At 44.5% G+C, this 26,645-nt stretch overlaps 1 protein-coding gene across 2 annotated transcripts in view; it reads left to right on the top strand.

The window, feature by feature from the left end:
* GNAS (GNAS complex locus) overlaps window positions 1-26,645 on the top strand; it is a 156,951-nt gene that overhangs the window by 31,523 nt on the left and 98,783 nt on the right. Inside the window, exon 1 of one of the 2 annotated variants that reach the window (XM_086761084.1) lies at window positions 24,590-25,723. The exons of the other annotated variant lie outside the window; for it this stretch is intronic. Within the exon in view, the coding sequence (XP_086617210.1) occupies window positions 25,585-25,723 (139 nt within the window). The 5' untranslated portion in view covers window positions 24,590-25,584. Of the gene's footprint in view, window positions 1-24,589; window positions 25,724-26,645 lie in introns of those variants that run through there. 2 annotated transcript variants of the gene reach the window in all.

Consider the following 26,645-nt stretch of genomic DNA (forward strand, 5'->3'; position numbering starts at 1 on the left):
GCTTATGCAGAATTTTTTCTTTGCCCCCTTCTGTAAATCCCTCGCAGCCAGAAGTACGTAGCCAGGTATCCAGCGCATACCACTGGTATCTTAAAAGAATCACCTCTCAAAGATCTCTCCCTTAGGCAGCATATAGCTGCCAAAACAGACTCCTGCCGAGTATCAAAGGGCATCCCCTGCAAGGAAACGAGGTTTCTCCCAGCAGTTCTGACAAGAGCAGCTGTCTGCCATAACCAGAGCTGCAGCTGGATGGTCCCAGCCCTGCTCATCCTGCTGTTCTGTAAGGAGTAAACATGCACTGCTGCTCGTACAGTTACCCGGAGTTACGATTTTGTGAGCAGACAGGCTGTTTGATTGAGTCAGAAATACTAAATGCAATGTGCGTTACCAGCTCACAGAAGAAACTGTTCCCAGTGAAAACTCCCCAGCTGCCGGCAGCGGCCCTAGCTGCTCCGCCACGGTCATTGGCACTGGTTTCTCTGTGCTTTCTATACATTCAAAACAATGGAATAGTCCCAAAAAACACTGGCAGCTGCCACCAGCGGTTCGGAGGGAGCCCCTGCGCATGGTCCCTCGCCCTTCGTTGGGGCCTCTGCAGCCACGAGGTCTGCAGCAGCGTGCTTGCTCAAACGCTTTCATGCAGCACGAGGGAGATGTTTGTTAGCCTTACAAACGGCCACTCTCAGTTATTCGTGCATCACGCGTGGGCATTAAAACTTGGCCCAACGGGGTCCCTCGACCCGACTCCTGAGCCCAACGGGCCCCAGGGAGCCTCCGAAGGGAGTGAAGCCCAAGCCCGGAGGAGGATGCAGATGCTCAGACCTCAGTGCCAGCCCTGCTGTAGGCACAGAAGTAATGCATGTACAACTGCAACTGTGATAGCAGGATTAGAAAAACGTACTAGCTTTATTGTTACGGGTTCAGTCAAGCTGGCAAGTGAACCTGGTACAGAAATCATGTCGCTACAGACTTCTTGCAAAGCAGCGTCAGCCTGGACCATTCAAGGGAGCACCTAAGCTTTCGGCTGAGCACAGACGAAGTGGCAGGCAGGGTCTGTAAGGCTCCGGCTCCTCATCTGCACACTGCCCGGGGAGCGGGCCCAGGCTGGTGCAACAGTGGCAGGTCAGCTTTCCCATATATGGGAAATCCCTGCTCTAATTTTTAAAGCTATGTGTTGTGGCAGTGCTGAATATGGGAATTTTATAAGCAGAACTGAATGCTTGTTATGTTCGTTTGCTTGCCAGTATCTGGAATGCTGTCATCGCAGCTGCCGCTGCAAGGTGTGCTTGCAGCCTTTATTCAGGCAGGTTCCCAGCATTTTCCTACCTATTTAGGATTTTCTAATAGAAGCGTGAACCAGAGATATGGCACGGGGGAAGGTGCGATACTGCGATGCTCTAGAAAAGCAAATGACCAGAGAGTCCCATACACGGGACATTTTGCACTGGTAGTTCGGTGAGGTAGCCAGCAGAGGATAAGGATGAGCTCTACAGCAGTAAATGTGCTGGTTCAGAGGCATTATTTATTAATATGTATTATTTTGGTATTATTTGGATTTACACTGAGCTCATCCCTGTACTAATCTGAATGCTTTACTCTTCTGCAAGCTGTTGCAGGCTGCCCATACACCAGCCTGTCATTTCTGTAATTCTTGTAATCTAATTACTGCCTGCCAGAGCAGCAAGTAACTTCTGCTGAAAATCCATGATGTGCTTACTGCCTTGATGCAGATGTCTGATCTGGGGTGAGGATCGGCCAAAAATGTCCCGAGGGCTCCTGCGTGTATCAGGAGGCTGAGGTGCCTCTGGGACTGTGACCATGGTTGAATTTTTCTCTTGGTTGATGTTCATCTGTGGGCTTGTGTGACTCTTGAATACAGCAATTAAAAGGCTGAGGAAAATGGGAAGGAAACAACGATGTCTGCCCCTAGGACAAGCTGCTTTGCCCTGTGTGCACACAGTTGCACGAACAAGGCTCCTGCCCTGGCAGCCCGGGACAGGCAGACCTCCCCTCCAGGCACCGCTCAGCATTTTGGGTGCTCTAAATCCACTCATTTGGGGTTTTTGTTTGCTTGCTTTTAAGGAAAAAAAAATAGAATATTAATTATTATTTGGAAAGGACTAGATTCTCACTACAGAAGAGCCCAAGTGAAGTTAAATCACAGAGTAGTTACTTTGCTTAAAATATTAAGCAAAGTTTGCTGCCATTGCTCTGCTGACCACTACTTGTGAGCCAGCAAGTGTTCAGAAGTGCCTGGTGGTGCTGTTTGCGGCTCCCCTGGTGTTTATCCATTGATTTGGGGTGGCAATGAAAATTTTCCTTTGGTGCAAGCCTGACTGGTCCAGCAACAGAAGTGCCAGCATGAGCAGGATGGGAATCTAGAATTTCTTTTTTATGGACTTGTTTAAAACCAGCCGTTTTGCAGCACTTCCAAAAAGAAACCAGAAATGAAACCCACCCTGGCAGTTCCTTGCGTGGTCCGGGTCACTGCTGGTTCTTCCCACCACGTGCCCTGTTTTAGGGGCAGCACCTGTGAGAATGTGCCATTTTCTCAGTAGCTGGAGAGGAAAACATTACAGGTACTTGCTGGCTGGAAAAGAAAGATGCAGCAAGCAGCAGCTAGTTGCAAAATAGCCGCTTTAAAGCAGAAGCTGCCTGGCTCTGCCAAAGCTGAAGGGCCAGCCCCAGAATGGAATGCTTATAAAAATAAGATGGTAACCATGCAGCAGAGAAGGAGTAGAGACCAGGAAGTTTCAGTGTTACATACAACACGATACTCTGCTTGGAAAAATATTGTCACAATTGTAGAGATACGGGCATGGATCCATAGTTGAAAGGCATAACCCAGTACCTATCATTAGGGTGATTTTAATCTCTCATTTCCAATTTTGTCTGTGGAAGAAACTCTTTTTGGCTTCAAAATTCTCATGTGAAACCTTGAGCCAAAGGAGATGTGTCTCGTCTGGGGAAAAGTTTGAAGTAATTGGTTAAGGCTGGTTTTGAATTATAAGGGGGGAGAAATTTTCTTATACCATTTCAAAACATAACAGTATCTTGATTTATTTAAAAATTTACAGGATGATGGATTTATTTTAGCTTAACCATGTTGATATTTGTTTGATGGTTTGGATTTTCAACAAAATGAAAGAAAGTGCTCCTTTCATGCAACCTGATGGGGAAATAAAAACAAGACAGCGAACTTTGAAAATATGAATGCTGCAGCTCCTCAGTCATCCTGAGTAACAATGAGATATCTTTATTTTCAATACTTGAGAAATCTTGCAGTCTGTACAAATAATTTTTTTCTTATTTTTGTTTTTTTTTTAATAGCGGAACCTGATTTCTGTCGTCTTGATTTAAAAGACAGGCTATTCCTTGGGCTCTGATTACATCCAGAGAGACAAATTTCTGCTGAGACAGGGGCTGTAGAAATGCAAGAACTAGTGTAAACTCTCTGACTTCAGTCTCCTTCAGGAGTGGCAGAGATGCTTCAATAAGCCAATGCGGGGTACCGGAGAAGGGACAAATCTGATCAGAGGAGGAGTGCTGGGCTGATGCTTATCCTACTTGTGCTGTCAACTGGGAAGATGCTAAGTTCTAGCACTCCTCCAGGTTTAAAAATTTTTTGAGAACATACAGTCAAAGTGCTAGAGAGAAGGTGTACTAAAATGCCCGCTAGCCTAAAATCTCACAAATTTGGAAAAAAATGCTAAAGCATTATTCAAGGTACTTTGTCTTGCACTCTCTTCTTTCCTTCCCACCCTCATGGAGCATCGGAATGACAACACAGACACCGAATTTTCATCTTTACCCATTAAAGGCTACTTCAACAAAAAATCACTTTCTGGCTTTGTAACAAAGATGTCGCTGCTGAAAAGTGAGTTGGGGTGCCTTCTTTTGAGCTGTTGGTTTACAGACCAGCCATACCTTCTTGTGATGTCCTGGCTAGAAATTAATCAATTACGGACACGTAACCACTCTTCTTGTTACAAATGTGTAACGGCCTTTGCAATCAGAGCAATGTGTTCACATAAGAACTTAGCCTATAGACTATTATTCCAACAATAGGAATATTGCTTTTTTTTTCCTCTATTCTTACCACCGCAGGGCCAGAGTGGTTCATCTCTTGGGTATTTAGTTTCAAGGCAGACAGTTTGTGTGTAGGTGAGGGGTATTCCACATGCATGTTCCTGCATTTTGTGCATTGTCTTGAACTTTCAACCTTCTTAGCCTGGTCTTTATCAGAACATGCACACCTGAAGTGATATCACCCTACGGGACGGTGCCTTGATTATTTGTGTTATACCAGTGTCTAAAAAATGCTGTGCCAGCTCTGTGTGGGGTGCTGTGTCTGTTACGCTGGAGGTTTTTGCAAATCCTGCCGGGGCTAGAAAGCACTGAGAGGAGACCCAGCCCATGACTGCATTATTTGGGTCCAGCCCTCCTCTTTTGCTGCCCCAGCATTTGGTTTATATTGCAGCCCCAGACTGGTTCTGTTGCAAAAGATTTCCACTCCTGCTGTCCTCTGTTTTTAATAGATAATGCTTTGAAAGCATTTTATTTATTAGAAAGACCTTGCCTGACATGATTCACCTCAGCAGGCAGTGAACATATATATATATATGTCACCATTATGGGGTCTACCAAGACGCTCTGTGGGCAGTCAAAGGTGGTGCTTCTGTCGAAGATGTTGGTATTTACTTTACAAGCAAGGCAAAACTCTTGAGAACCAGCAAAAACTAGGTCTAACAAAAATAGTTTAAGTAAACAAAGATGTTTCTCTTTCGAGAGGAGGTAGATGTGCCTGTGTAAGGACTTGATCCCTATGGAGTCTGCCCCAGCACAGGGTATAAATTAAAAAAAAAAATCCACAGTGGAAAATAAAAAAAAAATCAGCTTTGTTGCTCTTCCTTTTCAAGCGTCTCGTCTTTAGGACACAGTTGCTTGGTGTATGCTGCCTGCTGCCTGTCGGTGTTTTCCCAATAGCATTTTCCTTACTATATGTTTGAAGAATTATAGCAGATTCCTCCTCTACATTAGTGGCCAAAGAATTTCAGTTTTCCACCAAAACTAAATGGGGGCATGTATAACATCATTATATGAGCGGGAGTGGGTTGTGTACAGCAATGTTGCAGTGTCCCCTCCCCATCACCTTAGGCTCGGTAAATCTCTGCCCGGATTGAACCAGCGGGCTATTTCGACTTCTTTTTTTTTTTTTTTTTTACAGGTGTAGTTGAAGAAAGGTGACCTTTGTTATTTAGCAGCTTTATTGTCCTCTGCTCCACCTCAGTATTACCTGCATTTCCAGGAAAAATAAGAAAACATTTTGAAGCATGTAGGGCAGAGGTCATCTTTAAGAGGCATCCCACAAAGTTTCTTTCCTTGGGAAAGGATATGTTTCTTGCTAGGGAGCTTGTAGCTCTACTTAAACTTTTTTTTTTTGTTGTCTATAAAAGCAGAAGGAAGATGCTGTAGCCTAACTACATAGCCTGTTTTGTATTGCTTGAAAATAAATTGTTTCGCTTGACCTTGGTGAGAGTTGCAGCAAAGGAATATAGTTCAGAATATAGGGTAGAGGATGATGTCTGTCCCCTTTTAAATCTGTGATAACCAGTAACCTTAAGTAACTTCATAAGAAGTATTTCGGAAGGAGCCTGAACAGCAGAGAGGACTGGTATTTCAATTTTAATAGATTATGATCATTTGTCTAAGCAGAAAATTTAATTCATCTCTGCATCAAGCTGTATTTTTGGCTTGTAAGACTTAGTGCCTTTAAAAAACACCAGTCTTTAAATCGAGACTTTAAGATGTAATATAAATACTTTGAAATGCAGACAGCAGCATTATGCTGTTTTTAAAAAGTAACAGAAAAATGTGATATCTGTGATACTATCAGCATGCCAGATACCGTACCACCTGAAACTTCTTGGGAGGTTTTCTTACAGCCCTGCTAGCTCAGACTCTGTGTGGATCAACTTTTGCACATTTTTCAAGTCAGCAAGACTGCAAACAAGGATTTAGAGATTGTAAAGTAGTAAAATTGCGAAGGAGAGACACTGGAGTTGGAGAAAAGGGACTCTGATACTTAGTTTCTTTTTCTTGGCATTATTTAGACTCCCAAATGACAACGTTTCTAGTTCTCTAGCACAAAGGAGGCCTCAATGCTGTTCAGGATCTGCTGTAAAGTTCTAGTACAGATCATTCTGTATCCCAAACAATTTATCCAGCTCAATGATATTTTTATTTCACCGTTACAGTTTATAGACCCTAGTCTAATAGATGGTATTTTTGGAAACCTCTCGTTTATCTAACAATAAAAGCCAGGATGGAATATCAGCTTCCATTTAGATTTTCCTGAATTCTCTCCCATTAAATCAATAACATTATTTTTTTAAATTAAACTTTATTTTGCTTTTAAGGAGAAAGACTAAAAAGGAAAAATTAAAATACTATTTAAAACAAATACCGAGGCATTTCAAAAGATATACAGCATTAATTTCAAATTAAATAATCTGAGTGGGTTTTGTTACAACTTTTACATCATAATAAAATGTAATTTTAATCGCAGGAATGCGATTGATTTACAACATATACTTTGAATTCTAGAAATAAACGTGAGCAGGCCGTTGGAACTTTTAGTTTGTGCATATCAGTCTCACGTCTTAAATGGAGCTGCTGGGAGAGGGAGAGAATCAGATCAAAAAACTTTTTGGCAAATTGACTTCCAGAAAATAACAATATGCTACCTCCTGTTTTTTAACTGGATTCAACTACCTGAAAGCAGCTTCATGCACAGAATCAGTCGCAGTAGCACTTTCATTTCTGTCACAGCGGTCTAAATAAATGAATTGGCCATCTGCAATTAATTCGCATTGTACAAATAGTTTGAAGACTGAGTCGTCTGTCTTCTGAACAGAACAATCTATTTTTAGCTTCTCAAGCAAGCCTGTTTTGTGTTCTTTGTAGAGTCAGCGACATTCTTTCAATTTTTCAGCTTAATTAACACAAAAGAAATTGTAATCTGAGAAGGCAGCCGAAACAAGAACCCCCTGAAAACCATGAATTTGCAAGAAAGCAGATGATGGCAGCTTTGCAAAAGATAGCTGGCAAAAAGAAAGAAAAAAAAAGTTGGGAGCAGTTTGTGGGATTTTGGCTGATATTATATTGGCTGAATTTATATATACCGTTTGTTGATTTACAGTGAATACTTACAGGTCGTGCAATTAATTTTGGATTCTTTATTCTGAATACAAGGGCCACAGAACGAACATTTTTGCAACTTTCTGAAGGAGGTAATAACTACCCCAGGAGAATAATTATGAATAAAGCAAATTTCTGTAGAATTACGTACACACGTCTGGCCTGGGTGTGAATAGTGGTGCAGGGTCCATGGATGGTTGAGGGAACACCGAATCCCCTCCGGATGGACTCTGTGCGCTTGCAGTTGTGGGTCAATCCTTACTTCAAGCTCAGATATATTCATATATATGCATTTTTTTATTAGAATCACGCCCTGACAAATGCAAAAATATCCCTGCATCACAAGCTGTATTTTGCACTACATTAGTTAGAAGATTTGTAGCGATCGGATGAAGAAAGGAAGGCACAGTTACTGCTCAGAGGGATTTGAGTTAACATGTTAGTTCTAGGTACAACAAAAAAAAGAAAGTGAAAAGCTGAATAAACAACAGAATAGCAACTGCAATCAGTGAATGTTCAGAAAGAGTATGTTGAAACAACAAGGATATTTCTGTGCCTGCTGGCAGGTGCTTTTCTGTTTAGATACATTAAATATACAGCATTAGCATTCGCTGTGCATTAATATTGTACATGCATAGGATGTAAGCTTGCCAATTAAATATCTTCCCAAGTATCTGTTTGTGGGTGCTTGCTTGAAATATGCAAACAGAAGGAGGAGCAGTCACAAACACTCAGCGTCCCCTCTTTGAATCCAGGCAAAGAGCTCGAAAGCCTGAAGCAGAACTCCAAAAAGCACGCGGGGAGGTCGGCAGCCCTGTGCAGCTGGTGGCCCCTGCGGCACAGGGAGCGGGAACGTGTATTTCTGCAACTGGTGCACCTGTAGCCTGGTGTTCCTGAGTTACTTGCACCATCTTTTAAAAATAAAATGTAGATTCTAAGTCATAATAATGTGGAGTATTTAGATTATTTAGTTGTCTAAAAATACAGCGAAGTTCCTAATGGCATTCTTTTGCAAATACAGTGGTAGGTACAGCAAATCGATCCAGCTGGAAGCCCTGTCAGAGGTCTACTTGCTTCTTTAGATATAAAGGTACCTTTTGAAATCTGGTCTCCAGGTGCTTTGGAAAACTATTCCCCAGCTCATTTCACCATCCTGAATATCAACTTAAATTTGTTTCTTTCCAATATTTGTGCATGAAGAAGTCCTATCAGACATTGCAGAAAAAAAAAAAAAGTGCAGAAAAAGAGTTCGTTTAACAAGCTGAGTTTAGATCCCAGAACTGTAAATACCTTGAAATGTGTCAAATTAAAGTAGAAGCTGTGACTGATTTCTGATTAAAATACAATTCTTCAGTTTGTGGCAGAAATGGGCTCCTGCAGGATGCCACTGACTTCTGTAGCTCTAAGGAGTTTTTAATGACAGAGCCTCACCTCTTAAAATAAGTGCTGGGGGAGACAGGGAGATACCTTTCACTGCAAAGGGCTTGTAAGTCTGTACCCTCTTTTTCCTTCACCGTAGAAACAGGCTGTATTTTCCATCTGTAAATGAAAAGGGCAGCTGAGCAGTTAGAGGAGGGGAGGAGGAACATCAGTGTTCTTACTAGGAAACAATAAGAAAGTTATAAAGCTGTTGCAAAGCCCCTGTGAAGGATTAAGAAGGTGTGTCGCTGGTGTGTGCACTCAGCTGGCAAGGACGCTGAAAATACAAGGGAGTCGCAAGCAGCGGTGGGACGGTGGGTTTGCTCACCTAGAAACTCAGGAAACCTGAGTTTGGGAACCCAGAACAGTTTCTTTAAAAGCTGTCTCACTCGTTTTAACTTCAGGGTCTTTGCAGTGCCAGATTTGATAGGCGATTTTATCTGCAGGTGGTGTGAAAGCTGCTGATCAACGCTGAAAGTTGATGATGAATATTAAATACTTTAAAAAAAAATCAGTTTGCATGCTTTTGCATGAATTTGCACTGTGAATTTGCCCCACACAATGCTAGAGGAGGAAGAGGAAAATGAATGTTAGTATCACATTTTTCAGTATCTAAAAGCAGGCAGAAGAAAGTAACAGGCACAACTAATCAATGAACTGGGATTTAATTATTATTTGAATTTTACTTGCAGAAGTTTTCCATTCTGGGCAATATGCAGGCATGCCTTTTGGGTCTAAGGTCTAAATATACTCTTACTACTAATATGTTAAGTGCTCACTGCTTTGATTTTTATAAAGATGTGTATTCATTCAACAATTTCAGTGCATTAAAAACAACAAAAACCAACAAGATAGATTTCTGTGATCTCCATACTCTTAAATTTTTGGATCTTTGTTTAAGGAAAAGTAGATTTAATTCTTAAAGTATAGCTAAATACAGTAACAAAACAGGAAATCTATCCTAAAGTATTTTTGTTTTAAGCCCTGTAAGAAAGTCTATTTAAGGATTCTTCTGTAAGGATGTAAATTCTGAAATACCTATTTAGTGTAACAGTTGTAAAGTATGTGAAGCAGTCAATCATACCTTTGGCTTTTATACTCAGCCGGCTTACTTGCCAACACAAACAAAGACTTAAAGGCTTATTTTTCAGACATTCGAGACAGAATCCAGTGTGAACCTTTCACTTCATCCATAATATCCTAAATATTAATTAAGTATTTCTGAAAGTAATAAACCAAAAGTGTCAGTTGTAAAGACAGCATGAAGTTATCTTCCACTTCATCCATTTTACTCTCGCATGCTCTTCTCTTAAAAGAAATAAAATATTTCCATTTCCTTTTTTTTTAAAATGCAAGGCATAATCTGTTGCTTGTTCCTTTAAAAGGTCTGCACCCAATATATTCTCTGTTGAGTCATAAGTCCAGTCTGTAGACCACTGCATTGTTAAATAACAGTGAATATTCTTTGCTGCTGAATCACCCATGGGAAGGATAGATACAGCACCCGGACTGCGGGCACTGAGCGCTCCAGCAAGTAGAGGGACAAAGTACTCCATGACCTTAAGGATTCAAGAGAATTCAATTCAAGCAATTGGCTGTCCGCAACCCTTCTCCATACTCTTAGCTCTGGAAATATCCTCCTCAACAGAAGGGAAGAGACATAAAATCCTTAAACCTCTGTCATCAGCTGGAAACCAGCCTTCTTGCACAAGTTCTGGGACAGTCTTCTTCCCAGAGACAGCAGGTTCAGTAGCCATGTGAAGGACCATGTAACAGGCAAATTGTAACTCATCTTTAGAAACTGGCTGGCTCACTTTCTGTGAGGAATGGCCAGAACTGGACTGTGTTCAGCTGTCCTATCCATTTGCATTCTTTACTCTCTACCCATGGTCTTCCTCACACCTCTTCAGGGATTCTGGCATGAGTCTCTTACCTCTTTGCTTTGCATGCAAGCCACACAAGAGGTCCTTCAAGAATATTGAGAAGAGGTTTCACTGCTTGGTGTTTTTGGGTTTTGTTCTGTTTTCTTCACAGACGCTACCTTGTTATGGCATCACATCTAAATAGGAAGGCAGTCTTCATGTGCCATATGCATGATGAATCGGATACCTTCAGGATGTGTTCAACATAATGCATCCATTTGGCGTTGATAGCCTTCTCATCTAGGAGGCTGGGCAAGCAGACATAGTTTGTTCTCTACGTCCACAGTTGCCCTTTGGTCAGATCGTATGTGAAAAAATCACAAATGTATGGTATTGTTTCTTCAGTTGATGCTCCTTACTGTACTGAAAGGATTCTACTTACTGGTCTCCATCAATGTGAGCCACATCAAAACACAGATGAGGTACTCCAGCAGTAAGTAGCTGTGGTGCTTCACTGCTGGATCTGCAGATGGTGCTGACTGCAAGGCTCATTCTCTGTTCCGCGCTTCATAGTCCTTGAGAGTAGCTTCTAATTGTAATTTAAAGTTGTCTTCAGCACTTTCATCTGTCTTGCAAAAAGCAGGGTGAAGCATCCATGCTCATGAAAAGGAATCACAGAAGGGTCACCAGGCCTTTTCCTGATCCTCCTCCTCTTCCCGCTTTATGGATGCTTACTGCCAGTGTAAAACACAAAGATGCTTTTTCCATGACAAATAAGGAGTGAGGGGCCATGTCAAGTAAAAGGTGTGGGTCTAACTGAGCATAGCACACGTCCCTGGGTCAGAACTTGGAGCTTGGCCTCCTGCTCTCTTATCGAGGACTTGTCTGGTCTAATAATCAAAACTGAAAGGGCCTGGCCTTTTAAGGAAGGGAGGAACCTGAGTGTTTGTGGCTTACATTGATTTTGATGGGAGCTGTGGCTGCTTGGCTGTTCTGTAGTACTCTGTCCCAGCTGCCATAGTTGCTTCATGGGGCTCCCTCATTTCACCCTGGGCCCAGGAGAGCAAGACAAAAATGTCCATAATTTATGGCGTTCTGGATGAGTGATGTGCTAGTTGAAGATCTATATATTTAGGGCCTTAATATTCTAAGTACACATTTTCATAAGTGTCACTGAGTAACTTTTCACACTGTAGTAAGTAATAGACCTTTCTGCCAAGAAGAAATTGCAGTTTCCTCGCAATTTATTGCTGCTGCTGCAAAGTCCATCAGACGGTAGAGGGAGCACAAGGTAACGGTCACTTTCCCAGTGCCATGGGACAGCAGCACCAGTTGTATGTAAGGCAGCTAACAGAAATGGAAGACAGACATAGAAGGGTGAAAGCTGTGTTGGTTAGTAGTATACTGGAAGTGGATGAAAGGGCTGGAGGGAACAGGTTAAATGCCTGAGTATTAGGGAACAAGGAGCTAAATATGGCATCTTAATACGGCCCATGGCAAGAGGCCAGATCTGTTAGTTCATAGATCTTAACGTGCGTCCAATATTTGGGTTTGAGCAGGATTAAAAACCAGGAGGGGAGTTTTTTGGGGTTCTGGTTTTGACAGCGGTGGAATCTCTAAAGAGCTATTTCACTGCTGTGGCATCCAAACCCAAATTCTTGTCTTGTGGAACCTTAGGATCCAAGCCAGTGTCATTTTTTCAGTCCATCTGTACCAAACGTTTGATAAATATGCTCTACAAAATAATTTGTGTGTAGCTACCAAGTGTAGTTAGGTGATCGTGCCTCTCTGGAAATATAACACTCTGACAACTGCTGTTCATGTTAAGAATAGTGTGCGAATTTAGCTTCTACCCCTGGTTTAAAAAATATAGCTTCCTCAAGGCAGAATTTTCTTAGGCTCTGTGTTAGATGTCTTTGCTTTATGCAGTACCTGAGCTGGGACAAGCTGCTAAAATACAAGGTTTCTCAGGAATCAGCTGCATTAATGACTTTGTTATAACTGAGGATATACATGAGAGTGACATTTAGGTAACAGACTTTCTAATATAAAGCCAAAGTCTGTTGGCTACAAACACTCAGAAAGCTTTACCATGAAAAATGTTAACTATCAGGGGTTAGATGTTACACTTAGAGAAAATGTAGGGCGAGATGCATGAATCTACTGCTTTTTTCCTCGCCTTTTTCCAAGTGGAATGGCTTGAGCTGAAGTTAACTTGTTACTACCTAAGAAGATTATATGGTTCATAGAAAAATAATTCAAACTGCTTAATTTTAAAAGCTTTTTTAATAAGAAAACTTCAAAGAGGTTCATTTTAGAGTAGGATTCAACTAATGTAGGTAAGGTGGTTAAATATTCCCTCACTGAAATGTAGTTTGAAAAATAGACTTTCATGGCAGCTATACAAGTATTTCTATAGATCATTATCTGTAGGAACAGCAACACATTTCTTTTTTTAATTAAAGATCATTATAATTGCTAATGTGTGATTGTTTGGGGGCATGTGTGAGTCAAACTGTGGTTTTGAGAACAGAGTTTTTGAGAACACCTTAACCTTCACTGAATCCTTCGCCCTGTGCTGTAACGTCTGTGCTGAATTAAAATACAAGCCGGTGTTGGAGATGCTCTGTGTCCTTGCCAAGGAGAGGAGCACCTCCAAGAGGACAAATGAGAAAGCCGGGAGTAATTCAGAATAACTGAGGAACAGAATTTCATAAGACAGTGACCATTTTGCAGAGAAGCCGATTAGCAGTTTGGGAAAGGAACAAAATTAAGAACCTTTGAAACCAAAGCAAAGGAAGAGGCGTTCAAATTATTTAGCGAAGAGACAACTCTCTTAAAAAGAAAACTTTCCTGAGAGAGCAGAGGCAGAATCATTGCTGCTAGAGATGGCATAATCAGGCCATCAAGCGTGCTTGTTTTTTTTCCCACATATTTGTTCCTTGTTTATGGGTTTTTGTTAGCTTTTTAAATTGTTTTGGGTTTTTTTTGTGGAGAGTGGAGGTTTTTTTTAAGACTTAGGTCTCTATGATTAGGAGGTTCCTTTGCTAAGCCTATGTTGCTTTCCTTCATAGTCTGTTAAGGAACTCTGCAAAACCAGAGTTTCTCACAGCCAATATGCCCTATGGTAATGTACTGAAAGAACTGTCTCCAGAAAATTGTTCCGTAAGTGTTGATGTGTCCAGATAGTGGCTTACACCGTGGAGTGCTCTTTGGGTCGGGTCTTCAAAGCTAGTCAGTAGTGATTCACTCATGATGTGCATCTGTCTAGACATGATAACTTGATGCAATAAAAAGGTTTCTTACTCAGGTATTAAGAGACTGTAACAATTACATAATTGTTACTAGGGCAGGAGGTCTCAAGTCATGGTAGATTATTACTGTCACGTCTTGCCCCATCTTCTCTGCATGCAGACCAGTTTGGAGTGTTTGGATCCAGCCAGTGAATCGATGTGCTTCTGCCACCTCTCACCTGTAAGCTCCTGCTTACAGGTTTCACATTGATGCTTCTATAAAGAGACCTCCTGTAGGACGCTCTTTGGGGCGGTGAGATCCTGCGGTCCATTTTCTCAGCCAGTGAAAGCACTGCTTCCGCACTCCACATTCTTAATTTCACAATATGATCTCACTTTCAACTCTGGTAATGGGAATTCCTTTGCTCATCCTTAGGCAAGAAATTTCTTGGCATTTAAACTTTACTCTTACACAGTACTGAGCATATACAGATCACTGAAAAATAGCATTCTTACAAGTCTTTGCTGCATAGTTTGATCTCGTAGCTCGTGTGTGTTAGATTGGGCCACTATCCCTGTGCCCTCTTCGTGCCTCAGCTCTTCATGCCTTCCCTCTGACTAGCTTGGCCAGTATGGGCTGGTGCAGTCCCTTTCATAGAGACTCTGAAGTCCATTCTTTCTAGCCCTCTTTCTTCCCTCCAAGACAGCTTTTAGGGTGGAGAAGAATTAATTATTCTTATTTCTAGGCTGACAGTTGGAAGACAGTCTGTGCTGGTAGATCATGGTGGCTCTGTTTCTGCTTTGTGGCCATTGTTGTTCAGTTGGTGCGGAGTCTTTCCAGCAACATGAATGCTTTGAACCACCGTGGAGGGTATGATACCAAATAAATTTAAAGAAACCTTATAGCCAAGATGACATTCACAAAATGAAATGGGGTTATCATTTTGACAGAGAACTATTTTTGGTATGTCACAATTGCCTTGGTCCCTTTTGCCTGCCAGAACTGTGAATTTATAAACTCCCTCACTAGTTTCCTCACTCAAGGAAAGCAAAATCAGGAAGCTTAAACTCTAATTTTTTTTTCAAATTAATATTAATGGCAAACATTGAGGTACTTGCTCAGCTCTGTAATAATACACATGTCTGTTCATGAGATGGTCCAGACAGAACAGAGGATTAGGAATACAGAATTTAAGACTGAATTTGGAAACACAGCACAGGAACTTCAGGCCCCAAAATATCCTCTGAAAGTTTGGCTTTATTTCACATTGTCAGACGGGATTCTCCTTACGCCACCACGATATCCATAATAAAGAAATAAATTCAATCCACCCCTTCCTGAATGCCTCACATCACACAGCACTGTGCATGCTCAGCACGTGTAGTTTTGAAAAGATACATTATCAAGCCTGAAATAATTTTAAACAAAGCAAATAATGTGGCTGCCCAGCACTTCCTCTGGAAGTAGGTCCTTGGACAAATCCCTTAACTCTCACATATATGGAGTTAGTCTATATTGCTCAGTGACACCAATTCATAGAAAGAATTTTTCAGAATAAATGTACAGCTGTGTATTTTATATATAGGGTGTGAAACACAGCTGTGCCGGAGGGTGCTGCCATCAACCTGGGATCGCCGGTGCCCGGAGCGACACAGCATCTTCCCAATGCCCCACAGCGCAGGGAGGTGAGGGGAATGGGTGTCCCCGTGCCATCACCCCAGGGCTGCTGGCTGAGGGCAGGGCTGGTTGCCGGTCACTCGCCTTGTTTCTGGGCTGGCAGAGGAGCTGCAGCTTGAAGGAGGCAGTGGTGGTGGCAGCGGGGTAGAAGCCGTTGGATCCGCTGCCCCTTGCAGCATCCCTGGATCCTTGGCAGTTCTGAGGGCAGGGTGGCCAAAGCCCTTCCGGTGACACAGCTGTGGTCCTGCTGAGCAGAGGGGAGCGGGACTCTCCACAAGCAGCATTGTGGTCTGCGTTCACACCGGGTTTGCGGGGTGCTGCATCACCCGGGGCTGACACCCGGAGGGTGGGCAGCAGCCCCCAAGGCTGGTGCAGGTCCCAGGGGTGGAGTGGGCTCCTCGCCTCTGCGGACCAGGGGCTCAGCCGCGCCGCTTGCTCTCTGTTTACATAGAGTAGACTAAGCTGTAAAAAGCCGATTGCTTCAGAAGCGAATAGGTCACTCTTAGTCAGACAAGAGAGCACGCACGGAGCAATGGAAAAACAAATTCGTTATTGTAACACCAAAGAGCACAAGGCAAACCTGGAGGCGACCTGCAAAAGAACACAACACCAGGTTTCTGCCCTGTTTGGTGCTTTATGGCATACAAAGAAAGATTGAGAAGTGTGCAGGCATTTTTTCCCCCTGTTTTCAAAATAAAAAGTATCTTTGTCTGGTACTTTGAATGTAGCAAGCATGCCGATTCTAGCTTTCCCTGGGTTTCGCTGGAAGGCCTGTGGGAGAAGGACTCAAAAGAATACTAGCAGCTTTCTCAGCGTTTTCATTTAAGAAAAACAATGTTAAGATTTTGAACAGAGCCTGTTTTTTCATCTAGTGGTGCTGAGAATGTCTGAGTTAAAGAGGTGTTAAGAAAAGGAAGACAGACTATTAAAAAAAATTGCTTCCTTTTTGAATAATTATTTTATGATGAAACGTGTAGCAGAAGGGCTTAAAGGTCACCAGTGCGATCAGGGCCCCTTGGCTCTCGATACTGTGCAGACATGTCGGAAGTAAACAGCTTATAACCTATATGAGAGAGGCAGATAGAAGATAGGTGGGAAGAGAGGCACAGAAAGGGGAACTGGCCGTTCAGTGTCACGCACGGATCGCTGGCTGTGCTGGATCGAACCATCTCCCCATGATCAGGTCTCCTGGATCCTGTTCTCGTTTGATCCCCGTGCTCACCTCTTTTCCATTGCCATTTTGTGAGCATTCGAACAGGCCCGAGCGTCCCCCCAGCCTGGCTCTGTAGCAGGGGATAATCCTTCACCTCTGCTGGTTTTATTGTGGCAGAGGCAAAATCCCAGCGTTGGACCATGGGTTCTAACCCAGCCTGGGGCTGGAGCTGGGTCAGACCCCGGCTGCCGCCTGGTTCCCGCAGCCCTGGCAGTGGATGTCCTTCCTGGCTTTGTCCGAGATAGAGCAACAAGGGAAACCCTTCATTGCACACCTAAAGACTAAGAGATAATTGATTGTTTTATATACACTTCTGAAATGTAAGACACACACACACACACAAAAAAAAAAACACTAGAAAGACTTACTTTGGACACTGGGAAAGGGTCTAAATTTTGCAACTGCCCTAGGGTGTGTGGGGCACTCTAATTTAACATCAAGGCACTTAAGAAGTAATGATGCTGTTAGTTTGCCAGACAGCCAGATTCTTCCGGGAAAAATAGGGTACAAAAGACCCCTATTCTGTAATTGTGTCTGTATGTAATTTTAGGATCTAATCTAGGCTTAACGTTTTTCCATCTAAAGAAAAAGATGGGAGAAAATACTCTTTCTGAAAGGGAGCTCTTTGAGGCCTTCAGCAGCACAGAGACAGGAGCAAAATCACAGTTCTGTTTTCCTTGCAGATCATCTCTAATAATGGCTCCTGGTATCGAGCGCATTGTGGCTTGCTAGCATTAAAATGTAAAATTATTTTGAGCGCGAAAGCCTGAACGTCATTCTACTTTAAAAAATGTACAAGAAGGAGAGGAATGTTTACAGCACATTAAAACCTGTGTGACAACTTAGCAAGAACTATTTTAACAATCCTCTTATTTCCCTTCCTGTTATGTGCCATAAAATGAGAACGCGGTGTCAGTAATAAATAATATTAGCGCGGAGGGGTGCTCACTGTGCGCCGGAGAGCAGGCTGGGTCAGGCTGAGCCTCAGCCAGGCTCAGCGCCGGCTCCCATCCCGCTGCCTTGGGTGCTGGGGAGGTGAGGACAGGGCCTCTCCTCCTGTGCTGACCCCCCGGCAGCAGAAAGGCTTGGGATTTTCGTGCTTTGTTGCAGGAGCTAACTATAACCTGGTATTTAGGAAACACAGCCTCTGCCACTGCTGCCTCCGTGGTTTTGTGACCCAAACGTAACAAGGATTAAAGCAGAGTAATTATGTATAAAAATAAAGTTTGCAGTCGGGGGTAGGTCTGGAGTGCATGTTGACAAATACTGAAACTAAATCTGAGAAAAAACTTGTTCCTATTTTTTTTTTTTTTTTTTTTCTGTAGTCGGCATTCCATACGTGGAGAGCTAGGATGTGCTGTTACTTCTGTTACATAAGAGGGGTTTTTTTTTTTTAATAAAGTGAAGTGCAGAATGCATGAGTAGGGAGAAGGAATAATAGGGAAAAAACTGCAAAATAAGAAAAACTATTAGGTGAAAAGCTCTTACTCAGTGTGTTATTTCCATAATCCCATGAGTTCCTTAAAGTCTCTTTTAATGTTTCCGAGGAAAAGCCTCAAAGTGAAAGGAGAGAGGCAAGATTTTTTTTTTTCTTTGGTTTAAAGGAAGGTCTTGGTTAATTCTATTAGTAGACTTTGGGCTTGTTTTTATTTAAAAACAAAACAAAAATCCCTCTCAAGTTTAGAATTTCTGTATGGAAAAATTCTTCTTCTTTGCCAGAGAGGGAAGTATCTCCTTTTCATTCTGTTTGTTTTGGAGTATCTGTACTTAAGTGTTTTGTGTTTGTTCTTTATTGAATACATTAGTGGTGCATTAATTTCTTCCTGACAATGCTCGTTTCATTGCATTCGGGTGGGCTCACTCTTTCCCATATGACAGACAAACTTGACGACCCTGCTTTACCCTCCCTGGGTTTGATGGATAATGGCTTAATTTCCTACCTTGTTTGCCTTTTGATGCTTTTAAAAGTGTTTTTTTGTTCTGGCTGCGGCAAAAGAAACAGCTGAAAAAAACCCCACATTGGATTCTTGCTCCAATTCCAATCAGTTTGCTTTGTTTTTCCTTTTAAAATTATTGTTTGGCTTTAATTTGTTTGTTTCTCCTTTAAACGGGCTTGAGATTACTCAAGGGTTCCTTGTTCAGCAGGTCAAAGTGTAACTTGGAGACTTTGAAACCGTCTCCCTTTTTATCACCAAGTTTCGTTCTTCCAAGAGTCCAAAGGATTTTGCAGGACTATAGCTCGTGGAGGATGCCTCCATCTAAGGAAAGCGTCAGCAGCAGACCTGAGTCATTGCAAGAGGCCACAGGAGCCTTTTTGGTGTTCAAAGCAGATTAAAAAAACCCACTGATCTAAGTCTAAATCAGAACCTTAATTAATCCTTGTATCTAACGAACTAAAAGACTAAGTTTGCTGGAGATTAAATACATTGAGATTGGAAGGTTTGATGCTCAACTACCAGTCACTTCTGTGGCCCAGGACGAAGGCCCACAGTTCAGTATTTCTAAAGCTAAAAATTTTAACAAACTTCAAACCAAAGAGGTATCAATACACAAAAATACACGGTGTGTGCCATTAAAAAAATGTCGTTTAACTGAAAGAGTCGATCTGTCCCAGAGTGATCCCTGCTTTTAAGAGAGGGAAGTCTGTTTGAACTGCTCAGCCACGGCACTGTGGATTCGTAGGACAGCAAAACGAAGCGTTGGGTAATGTAGGCTCCTTAACAAAAAGTCACGGCTACTTCTTATTTCTGCAGAAAATTTTAATCCTCAAAGGTGCTGTGCGCAGGGGGAGCTTCTGCATCTTTCTAATATGAATTCACTCACTGTTCGTTTTTTGACAGTACTTTAAATCCCTTGAAAACCTTAGCAGAAAAAAAAATCCCACCTCTAAAATCTTCATTTCTTATGAAGATATACAAAATTAATAAATTTTAAATGAATCACAGTGTGGGAAAGAATGCATAGATATGTTTTTTTTAAAAAAAGAAAGCAGGGTATAGACATTATCCTATAATAGCATATGTTCAGCTGTGGGGGAACTACAGAGTTGCAGATTCTCAGTGAAAACAGATGAAACTATCTTCCCCTTGAGAGTTCACCTTGACACAATCAGCAGCTCTGACCCAGACTCCTGGGAGTGGAACAGTCTCATGGGTGTGAGGAGCAGGGAGAGGAGATAACTGAGATGCATGGCTCTAACGGCATTTTCAGGTTTGTAGTGAAGTGACCCATAGTTTGTTGTTCACGGATCCACTCCTTGAGAGCTTTAAATCAGGAAGTATTTTTGGTTGTGTCTTTTTGTTTTGTTTTGTTTTGTTTTTTTTTTCCCACACACAGAAGCCTAGCTCTCTTTTGGTTCACCCTGATATCAGAGAGAGGTATGTTATGAAGTTTACAGTCCAGGTTTTAGAGTCTAAAGTAAATCAGAGATAAAGGTGTTGCTATAAGAAGGATTTGTTTCATGTGTTCCCCAGATTAGTTGAGCTTTGTATCCTTCCATGGAAAAGACTTGCTGAAAATAGGCTATTTCCTATAAACAGAAACAAAGGAAATTGTACAGTTAGATCACCGCTATCGCTTTTACTTTTTGAACTACAAATTCTGTCTTCTCTGCTGTGTCTCCTCAGCCGTGGTAGGAGCTGAAACACAGGCTATTGTAGCGGCGAGGAAGGCTGACAACCTCCTGAAAAGCTGCAGTGCCATTTCAGTCCGGTTGCTAAGGGATGCTCAAGCGAGATGTCGTCTGTATCTTCCTTTCCAAATGAGCACATTGGTTTGGTCACAACTCCACCCCCACAGTTCACAGCCAAAAGTTTGTGAGGTCATGTTCACTGTGGACGGCATGACCCTGTAAGGAAGGAACTGTACAGCTGTCCCATCTGAAAACTAATTAACTGTTTCTTTTTTCTGGAGGCTGGGGCATCCAAAATGCTCAGTACCTTCAACTTCCTAACAAATGTGAATGGTTTGCAATAGGAAATAAGGGTGTTTGTCACTTGAAGGGTTTGGAAGGCATCTGTGGTATGAGATGGACATCCTGATCTGGATCCCAGTCACCAGTAAAAACACAGAGTAACTCGAGCCAATTCAGAGCCTAACTCTGATTGATTGAGAGTAAAACCGAGGCAACATCAGAATTGTTGGCCAAAAGTTTTATCCATTCAGTTAGAAAGAGAAGAGCATAGAACGACATGAAGTATGTGTCCCAGAAGCATTTTTTAAACAGGGTCAAAACCTACTCTGTTAAGAAAACAGTAACTCCAAGAACAACCCTTGCACCTACATTTTCCAGCAAATGTTTGTGAATTTTTCATCTGCACTTCCTTGTCTCTTGCCTTATACGAGTGTGAATAGCCTCATGCACAATAAGGGAGACTACCACAAGGAAAATGCCTTAAAATGTATGCAATGGTCTTTCAAATGTAAAGTAAATATATTGAAAAATAGGAAAAATATAGTATTTTTCTTGAGATCCTTTTGAGTGATTATACCTATAGGTATTATAAGGTATTATAATCTTAAAAGGTATTATAATCTTAAAAGGTATTAATAGGTATTATAATCTCAAAAGGACATAAATTTATGTGTATAGGGTGGGGGAAGCTTAAGGGACATGTACTTTTCAACAAGTTCTCTGTCACTTGTACTGTTATTGATAGGCTACTTCTGCTTTATATCTAAATCTTTCTAACCGTTTGTAAATCAAACTAATACGGTTGTCCTGGCTGGGAAGAGTAAAGTCCACATAAATTATGCACTTCAGTAGGACTACTCAGCTGAGTAGAGCACATGTTTATTTACAGGATCAGGCTGTTGTTACAAATCTTCCCTCAGTGTCAGACAAGTAGTTTTGGGGGCAGAAGCTGTGTCAGAGAAACTGGAGAGAAGAATTCCAGTGAAATTCCTCTTTGTAAAAGAAATTAAGAAAATTAAGAGATCTGATGATTTTCATTAGAATGTAATAGAAATTAGGCCAATGGGACTAAAAAGCCGTTAACTAAAGTTATCAAGTGGACTGAAATGGATTACAGATATATGAAACTCTCCAATGCACGTCCCACACAAATACTCCACTGGAATGTTACTCGCTTTGAGTTATCCTGCTGCCTCTCCTTGTGAGATCTTTTCTGGTTTGAGAAGAGAAACAGCAGAATATTCACACTGCCAACCCCCAATATAATTGAATCTGAATTTGATCTGTAGGTGTGCAATGCTCACAACCTTCTTGCGTAAACTCCTATCTCCCATTAATTTAAGTAGTGCAGGACAGGATTGAGTCAATAGATGTAAGTCTTGTAATGTCTCTTACAGCCATTTTCACATTCATGTTACCTTGCATTTTTGGAAGTTATTTAACATGCAGCAGTGTCCTTTAACACCCTCTCTTGAATATTTTCAACCCTCAAACAGATTTCTATCACAAAGGCACTATGCCCATACATGCAGTTATTTAATCTTCGCATTTATTTGTTCCTAAGACTGCAGGTTCTTCAGATGTGAGCTTCAATTTTACAGTGAATTAGGGGTCAGATTTTGCCTGCGCTTACCCTTCTGATGGCAGGAATCTCATGAAACTGAAGTTCATGGATTTTTACAAGATGGAAGCTAACGCAAGTAGTTCCAATAAGAAACAAGGTTTACTCTAAAGACACATCAGCAGCTTTATGTTATTTAAACAAATTAAAAAAGAATGGGAACAGCTCGTGTTGGTATGCTCGCTCTTCAAACGATGTTCTCCTAGTCAGGACAGCACTAGAAAATAAATTGTGGCAATTCTGGGGGTTTGTGAAGTACAGTTGATGCCTTATGTCCTGTGTCCTATCATATTTCAGAAAAACAAAAAAGTCTGTAATTACTGATAGGTTTAACTAGTTGGGAGTTTTCTTTTTGTTTTCTGTAGCTTTTGACACTTTCACATAACACTTCTAATACAGGAGCTAATTCTTATTTCTGTTGTAAGTAACTGGGAGTTTTGTGAATCAGCTGAGTGTGTTTTCCCTTTTCAACCACCTCATGCTTTGTTCAGCCGCAGCAGACAGAGGCAGGGGGTGTATGTACCAGGGGCAGCAGTTCCTGTGCCCCAGCGTGGTGGTGGATGGCTGTTAGTTTAACCTCGCTGAGCCCGTCCCGGTTTGCGTTTGGGACAGAGACGGGTGTGCGCTGGTGGACAACGGCATTTACACAGCAATGGCTGCCTTGTCGGGGGAGATGCTTTGGCATAGTTACCGCTCCCCTTTCCCTGCGCTAACGCTACTCAGCATTCACCAGGATACCAGTCACCGCGCACCTTTTGCATATCTCCAGCAATAATTTTTACCGTGTTTGTGTATTCCTTCGTGTTTGGAGCCTGAGATAGGCTCCCTTCCCCGGAGCTGGGACCTGGAGGGAAGCAAAGCCTAGAGGCTGGGGCAGATTTTCGCTGCTGTGTGAGGTGGCAGATACTGGCATTTCTGCATTCTCTTCATACCAGCGACCATAAAAAAGCTATGAGGTTTTATAATTTTCAGTCCGAATTCTGCTTTATTGAGTCCTTTATGCCTTGTAAACCCTGCGGTTAAAATATATTTGAATAATGTATATTACGTGGAAACAATACAGATAAAGAAAAGATACCTATAAAAGATACAAGGAATTATTAAAATCTTTGCTTCAGATGGATCTGGGCATTACTGAGCCCAGTTTATCTAAGACCTTTTAAAACTGCCTTGGCCTAAAACAACACCCGGAGAAGTCAGTAAGAGTATCTCCACTGACTCCACATCTCTTAGCGTCTGTGTACCCCAAAGCTGTGGCATTTAAAAATTATCTGAAAGTGCCAATAACTCCTCAAAGACCAAGATTTGGTGGTGGTGGTCCCTGTTTCTCCTGAGGTCCACCCTTCTTTCAGCAAGGGCAGCTAAACAGATGTATCTGATGACACTAACTGTGACCTTCTGGTTGTTTGCTCTATTCACCTAATTATTTTACTGTAGGTGGTTCTAAATATAGTAACTGGATGATGTAAGGTGTGTTCATGGGAATAGAGTTGTCGATAATTGAATTTTGCAGATGAGGATAAATAATTTATGGATGGTAAAGGGTATTTCACTAATCTTGGGGGTGGGTAGAGAAAAACTGCGTGTGTATTTTTAGGGAAGCAGGTTTTACAAGAGTAAAGCACCGATCTTTGTTTTCCAGACGTAGCTGATAAGCTTGTGTGTGAAAACTCCTGTGTAATTTATATAATGAGGTTTCAAAAAAATATTTTAGAAAACAAAATGGAGCTAGATAGCTGGCAAAACCATACATTAGAAGCAACTGCATGTATCAAGTTGTGCTCTCCCAGTGCCCCCAGCATAACTTGGTGGCCTGTTTCCCTCTTCCACCCCACGGGCTCCCCCAAACTCCGCGGGCTGCATTGCACGCCCAGGAGCTGCCCAGCGCTCGGGAAACGCATTTGGCCAGAAAACCCCACATTTATAAAAATGAATTCATGCACATCCACGTCTGCAGGATCGTTCTGTAGGTCACTAGGCACATATTCGAAGTTCATTCAATTGAGAAAATGTATAAATATATACATACATGGGTGTTTAGTACAGTAACTTCTGCTATAGTTATTTTTCAAGTGTAGTATAAAGTGCCCCGGGGCGCGACCCCGTTAAAATTTATTCAGAATTCGATGAATTTATCCCCCGACTCCCGCAAAGGCTTCCTCGGCCGCTCTCCTCGAGAAAGAGGAAACCACTCGCCATCCGAGCGACCGCGGGACTGAGGTGAGGGGGTCGGTTAGTTCCAGCTCCGTGCGGGAGGAGACCCCTCGAGCCCCGCCATCCGCGGGCGCGGGGCCGGGCTGCCTGCGCCACCGCGGGGCGGGAGCGGCGGGGCCGGTTCGAAGAGGGCGCCGGCGGCGGGGCGGGCTGACGCGGGCCGTCATGTGAGCGGGCCCGCTCCCAGCGTGCAGCGGGGGCCCGCTGGCCCCACCCCGCCGCTCTGCCGCCTCTGTGCAGCTCAATAGGGGGAAGGAAAAAAAAAACCCAACCAGAAATGCGGGAGAGAGCAGGAAAAATAAGACGGGGAAAGAGCCTCCCGTGAGGGACAGGTTTTGCTCGGGGGCAGAGACCAAACGGGCGTTTTTGGTTTTTTTTTTTTTCTCTCATCCCGCTTCCCGGAGAAGCCGCGAGGATTCAGCCGCCTGGAAACCTAATGTGAAAAAGCAGCAGCGAGGAGAGGGGGAAAAAAAAAAAAGGAGAAAAAAAAAAAAAAAGAGAGGGGGGCTTGGATTGGACCCCCCCAGCCCTAGTGAGAGAGGAAGGACCCGCAGCGGCCGGCGAGGGACGGCGACCCGGCCTCCGCCGAGAGCCGGGGCTGGCGTGACCCCCTCGGCGCTTCTGCCTGCGGCGCGGGGGAGACGCGAGGAAGAGACGTTTCCCGATCCTCCCCGCCGAGGATTTGGGGAGGTTTCCGCGCCTGGAGCCCGTGCCTTTGGATCTAAAGAGGATTTTTTTTTTCTTTCTTTTTTTTTTTTTTTTTTTTTGGGGGGTGGCACTGAAGCTGGATTTGTTCCTGTGCGTGCGGCGCGAGGGGGGGCATTTCTGTTCCCTCTAGAGGAGCCGGCGGCCCGGCCGCGGGCGCGAGGATTCCCCGCGGATCGCTCCGCATCGGGCCCTGCCGCCACCCCCCCCCTCGGGGAAAGGTGCGCTGAGGGGATCGGCGCGAGGCTGAGCGGGGGGGCGGGGGAGGAGAAGCAGCTGCAGCTGCCGGGGAGGAGGCCCGGCGGAGCGGCAGCAAAGTCATCGCCATCGGCCCCCCCTTGGCTGGCTCCGGGCTCGGCTCTCTCCATGTCTCTGGCTCTGGGCAGCGGCCGCCACAGCAGCGAGTAGGGGGGGAGGAGGAGGAGGAGGAAGAAGGGAGCCCGGGAGAGTGCCTCCCTCCCCCCGGCAGCCCCGGCCGCCTCCCGTCCCCTCGCCCCGCGTCCCCGGCCTCCCCCCCCTCCCCAAGATGGGCTGTTTAGGGAACAGCAAGACGGAGGATCAGCGCAACGAGGAGAAGGCGCAGCGGGAGGCCAACAAGAAGATCGAAAAACAGCTGCAGAAGGACAAGCAGGTCTATAGGGCCACGCACCGGCTCCTCCTGCTGGGTAAGGGAGCCGCGGGCAGCGGGCCGGGGGAGGGCGGCGGGGCCGCGCACCGGCCCTCTGCCCGGGCATGGGGAGGCCCGAGGGAGAGGTGGGGCTCGGGGGGGGGGGGCGGTTGGTGGGGGGAGCGGAGCGGAGCCGCAGGGCCCACCCGTTCCGCGGGACCGGGGGAGCGGCTGGCGAGCCTGCTCGCTCCGGGGCCGCGGCGATCCGCTAGCGCCGGGGGAGGTGGGCCCGGGACCGCCGAGGAGAGCGGTGCGGTCCGGAGGAGCCTGCCGGGCTCCTCGGCCTGGCGGCGGCGGGGAGGACTCGGGCACCACCCGGGGCGCCGAGGCAGGGGGGTCGGGGGCAGGACCGGCAGGTACGGGGCTGCGGCTCGGGGCCGCTCTCCGCCCGCCGGGGGGAGGCAGGCCAGGGCGGGGAGCGGGCCTCGGGGCCGAGCGTGAGGAGGTGGCCGGGGATGCCGAGCCGGCCGCCGGCGAGGGACACGGGAGCGTCGAGCCCGAGGGGGAACCTGGGAGATAAACAGGGCAGGGCGCTGACAGGGGCCGTGGGCCTGCGAGCGGGGAGCGGCGGCGGCGGGGAGGGCCGGTCAGCGCGGCCCGGCAGGAGCCGGAGGAGGCGGCCGGGGCTGGGCCGGCGCGGGGCGCTCCCCTCGCCGGGGGCTGAGGCAAAGAGGTGCCGAGGAACGTGCGGCCGGGCCGGGGAGAGGAGGAGGAGGAAGGGAGGAAGTCGGGGAATCGTTTGGGGGAAACGGAGGGAGGATGTCGGTCCCGGATGGAAGCGCCGGCGGTGGGGCTGAGGGAGCGCCGTGCCCGTGACGGGCGGGTAGCGCCAGGGCCGGGCTGGGAGCGGGTGGCCGGCGGGTTCTGGGCGCGTCCTCCGGCCCGCGGCGGGCTCGTGGAGCTTAACGGCCGTCGCACCG

This window comes from Chlamydotis macqueenii, chromosome 16 (assembly GCF_036417535.1).
Source record: "Chlamydotis macqueenii isolate bChlMac1 chromosome 16, bChlMac1.mat, whole genome shotgun sequence".
Taxonomy (NCBI): Eukaryota; Metazoa; Chordata; class Aves; order Otidiformes; family Otididae; genus Chlamydotis; species Chlamydotis macqueenii.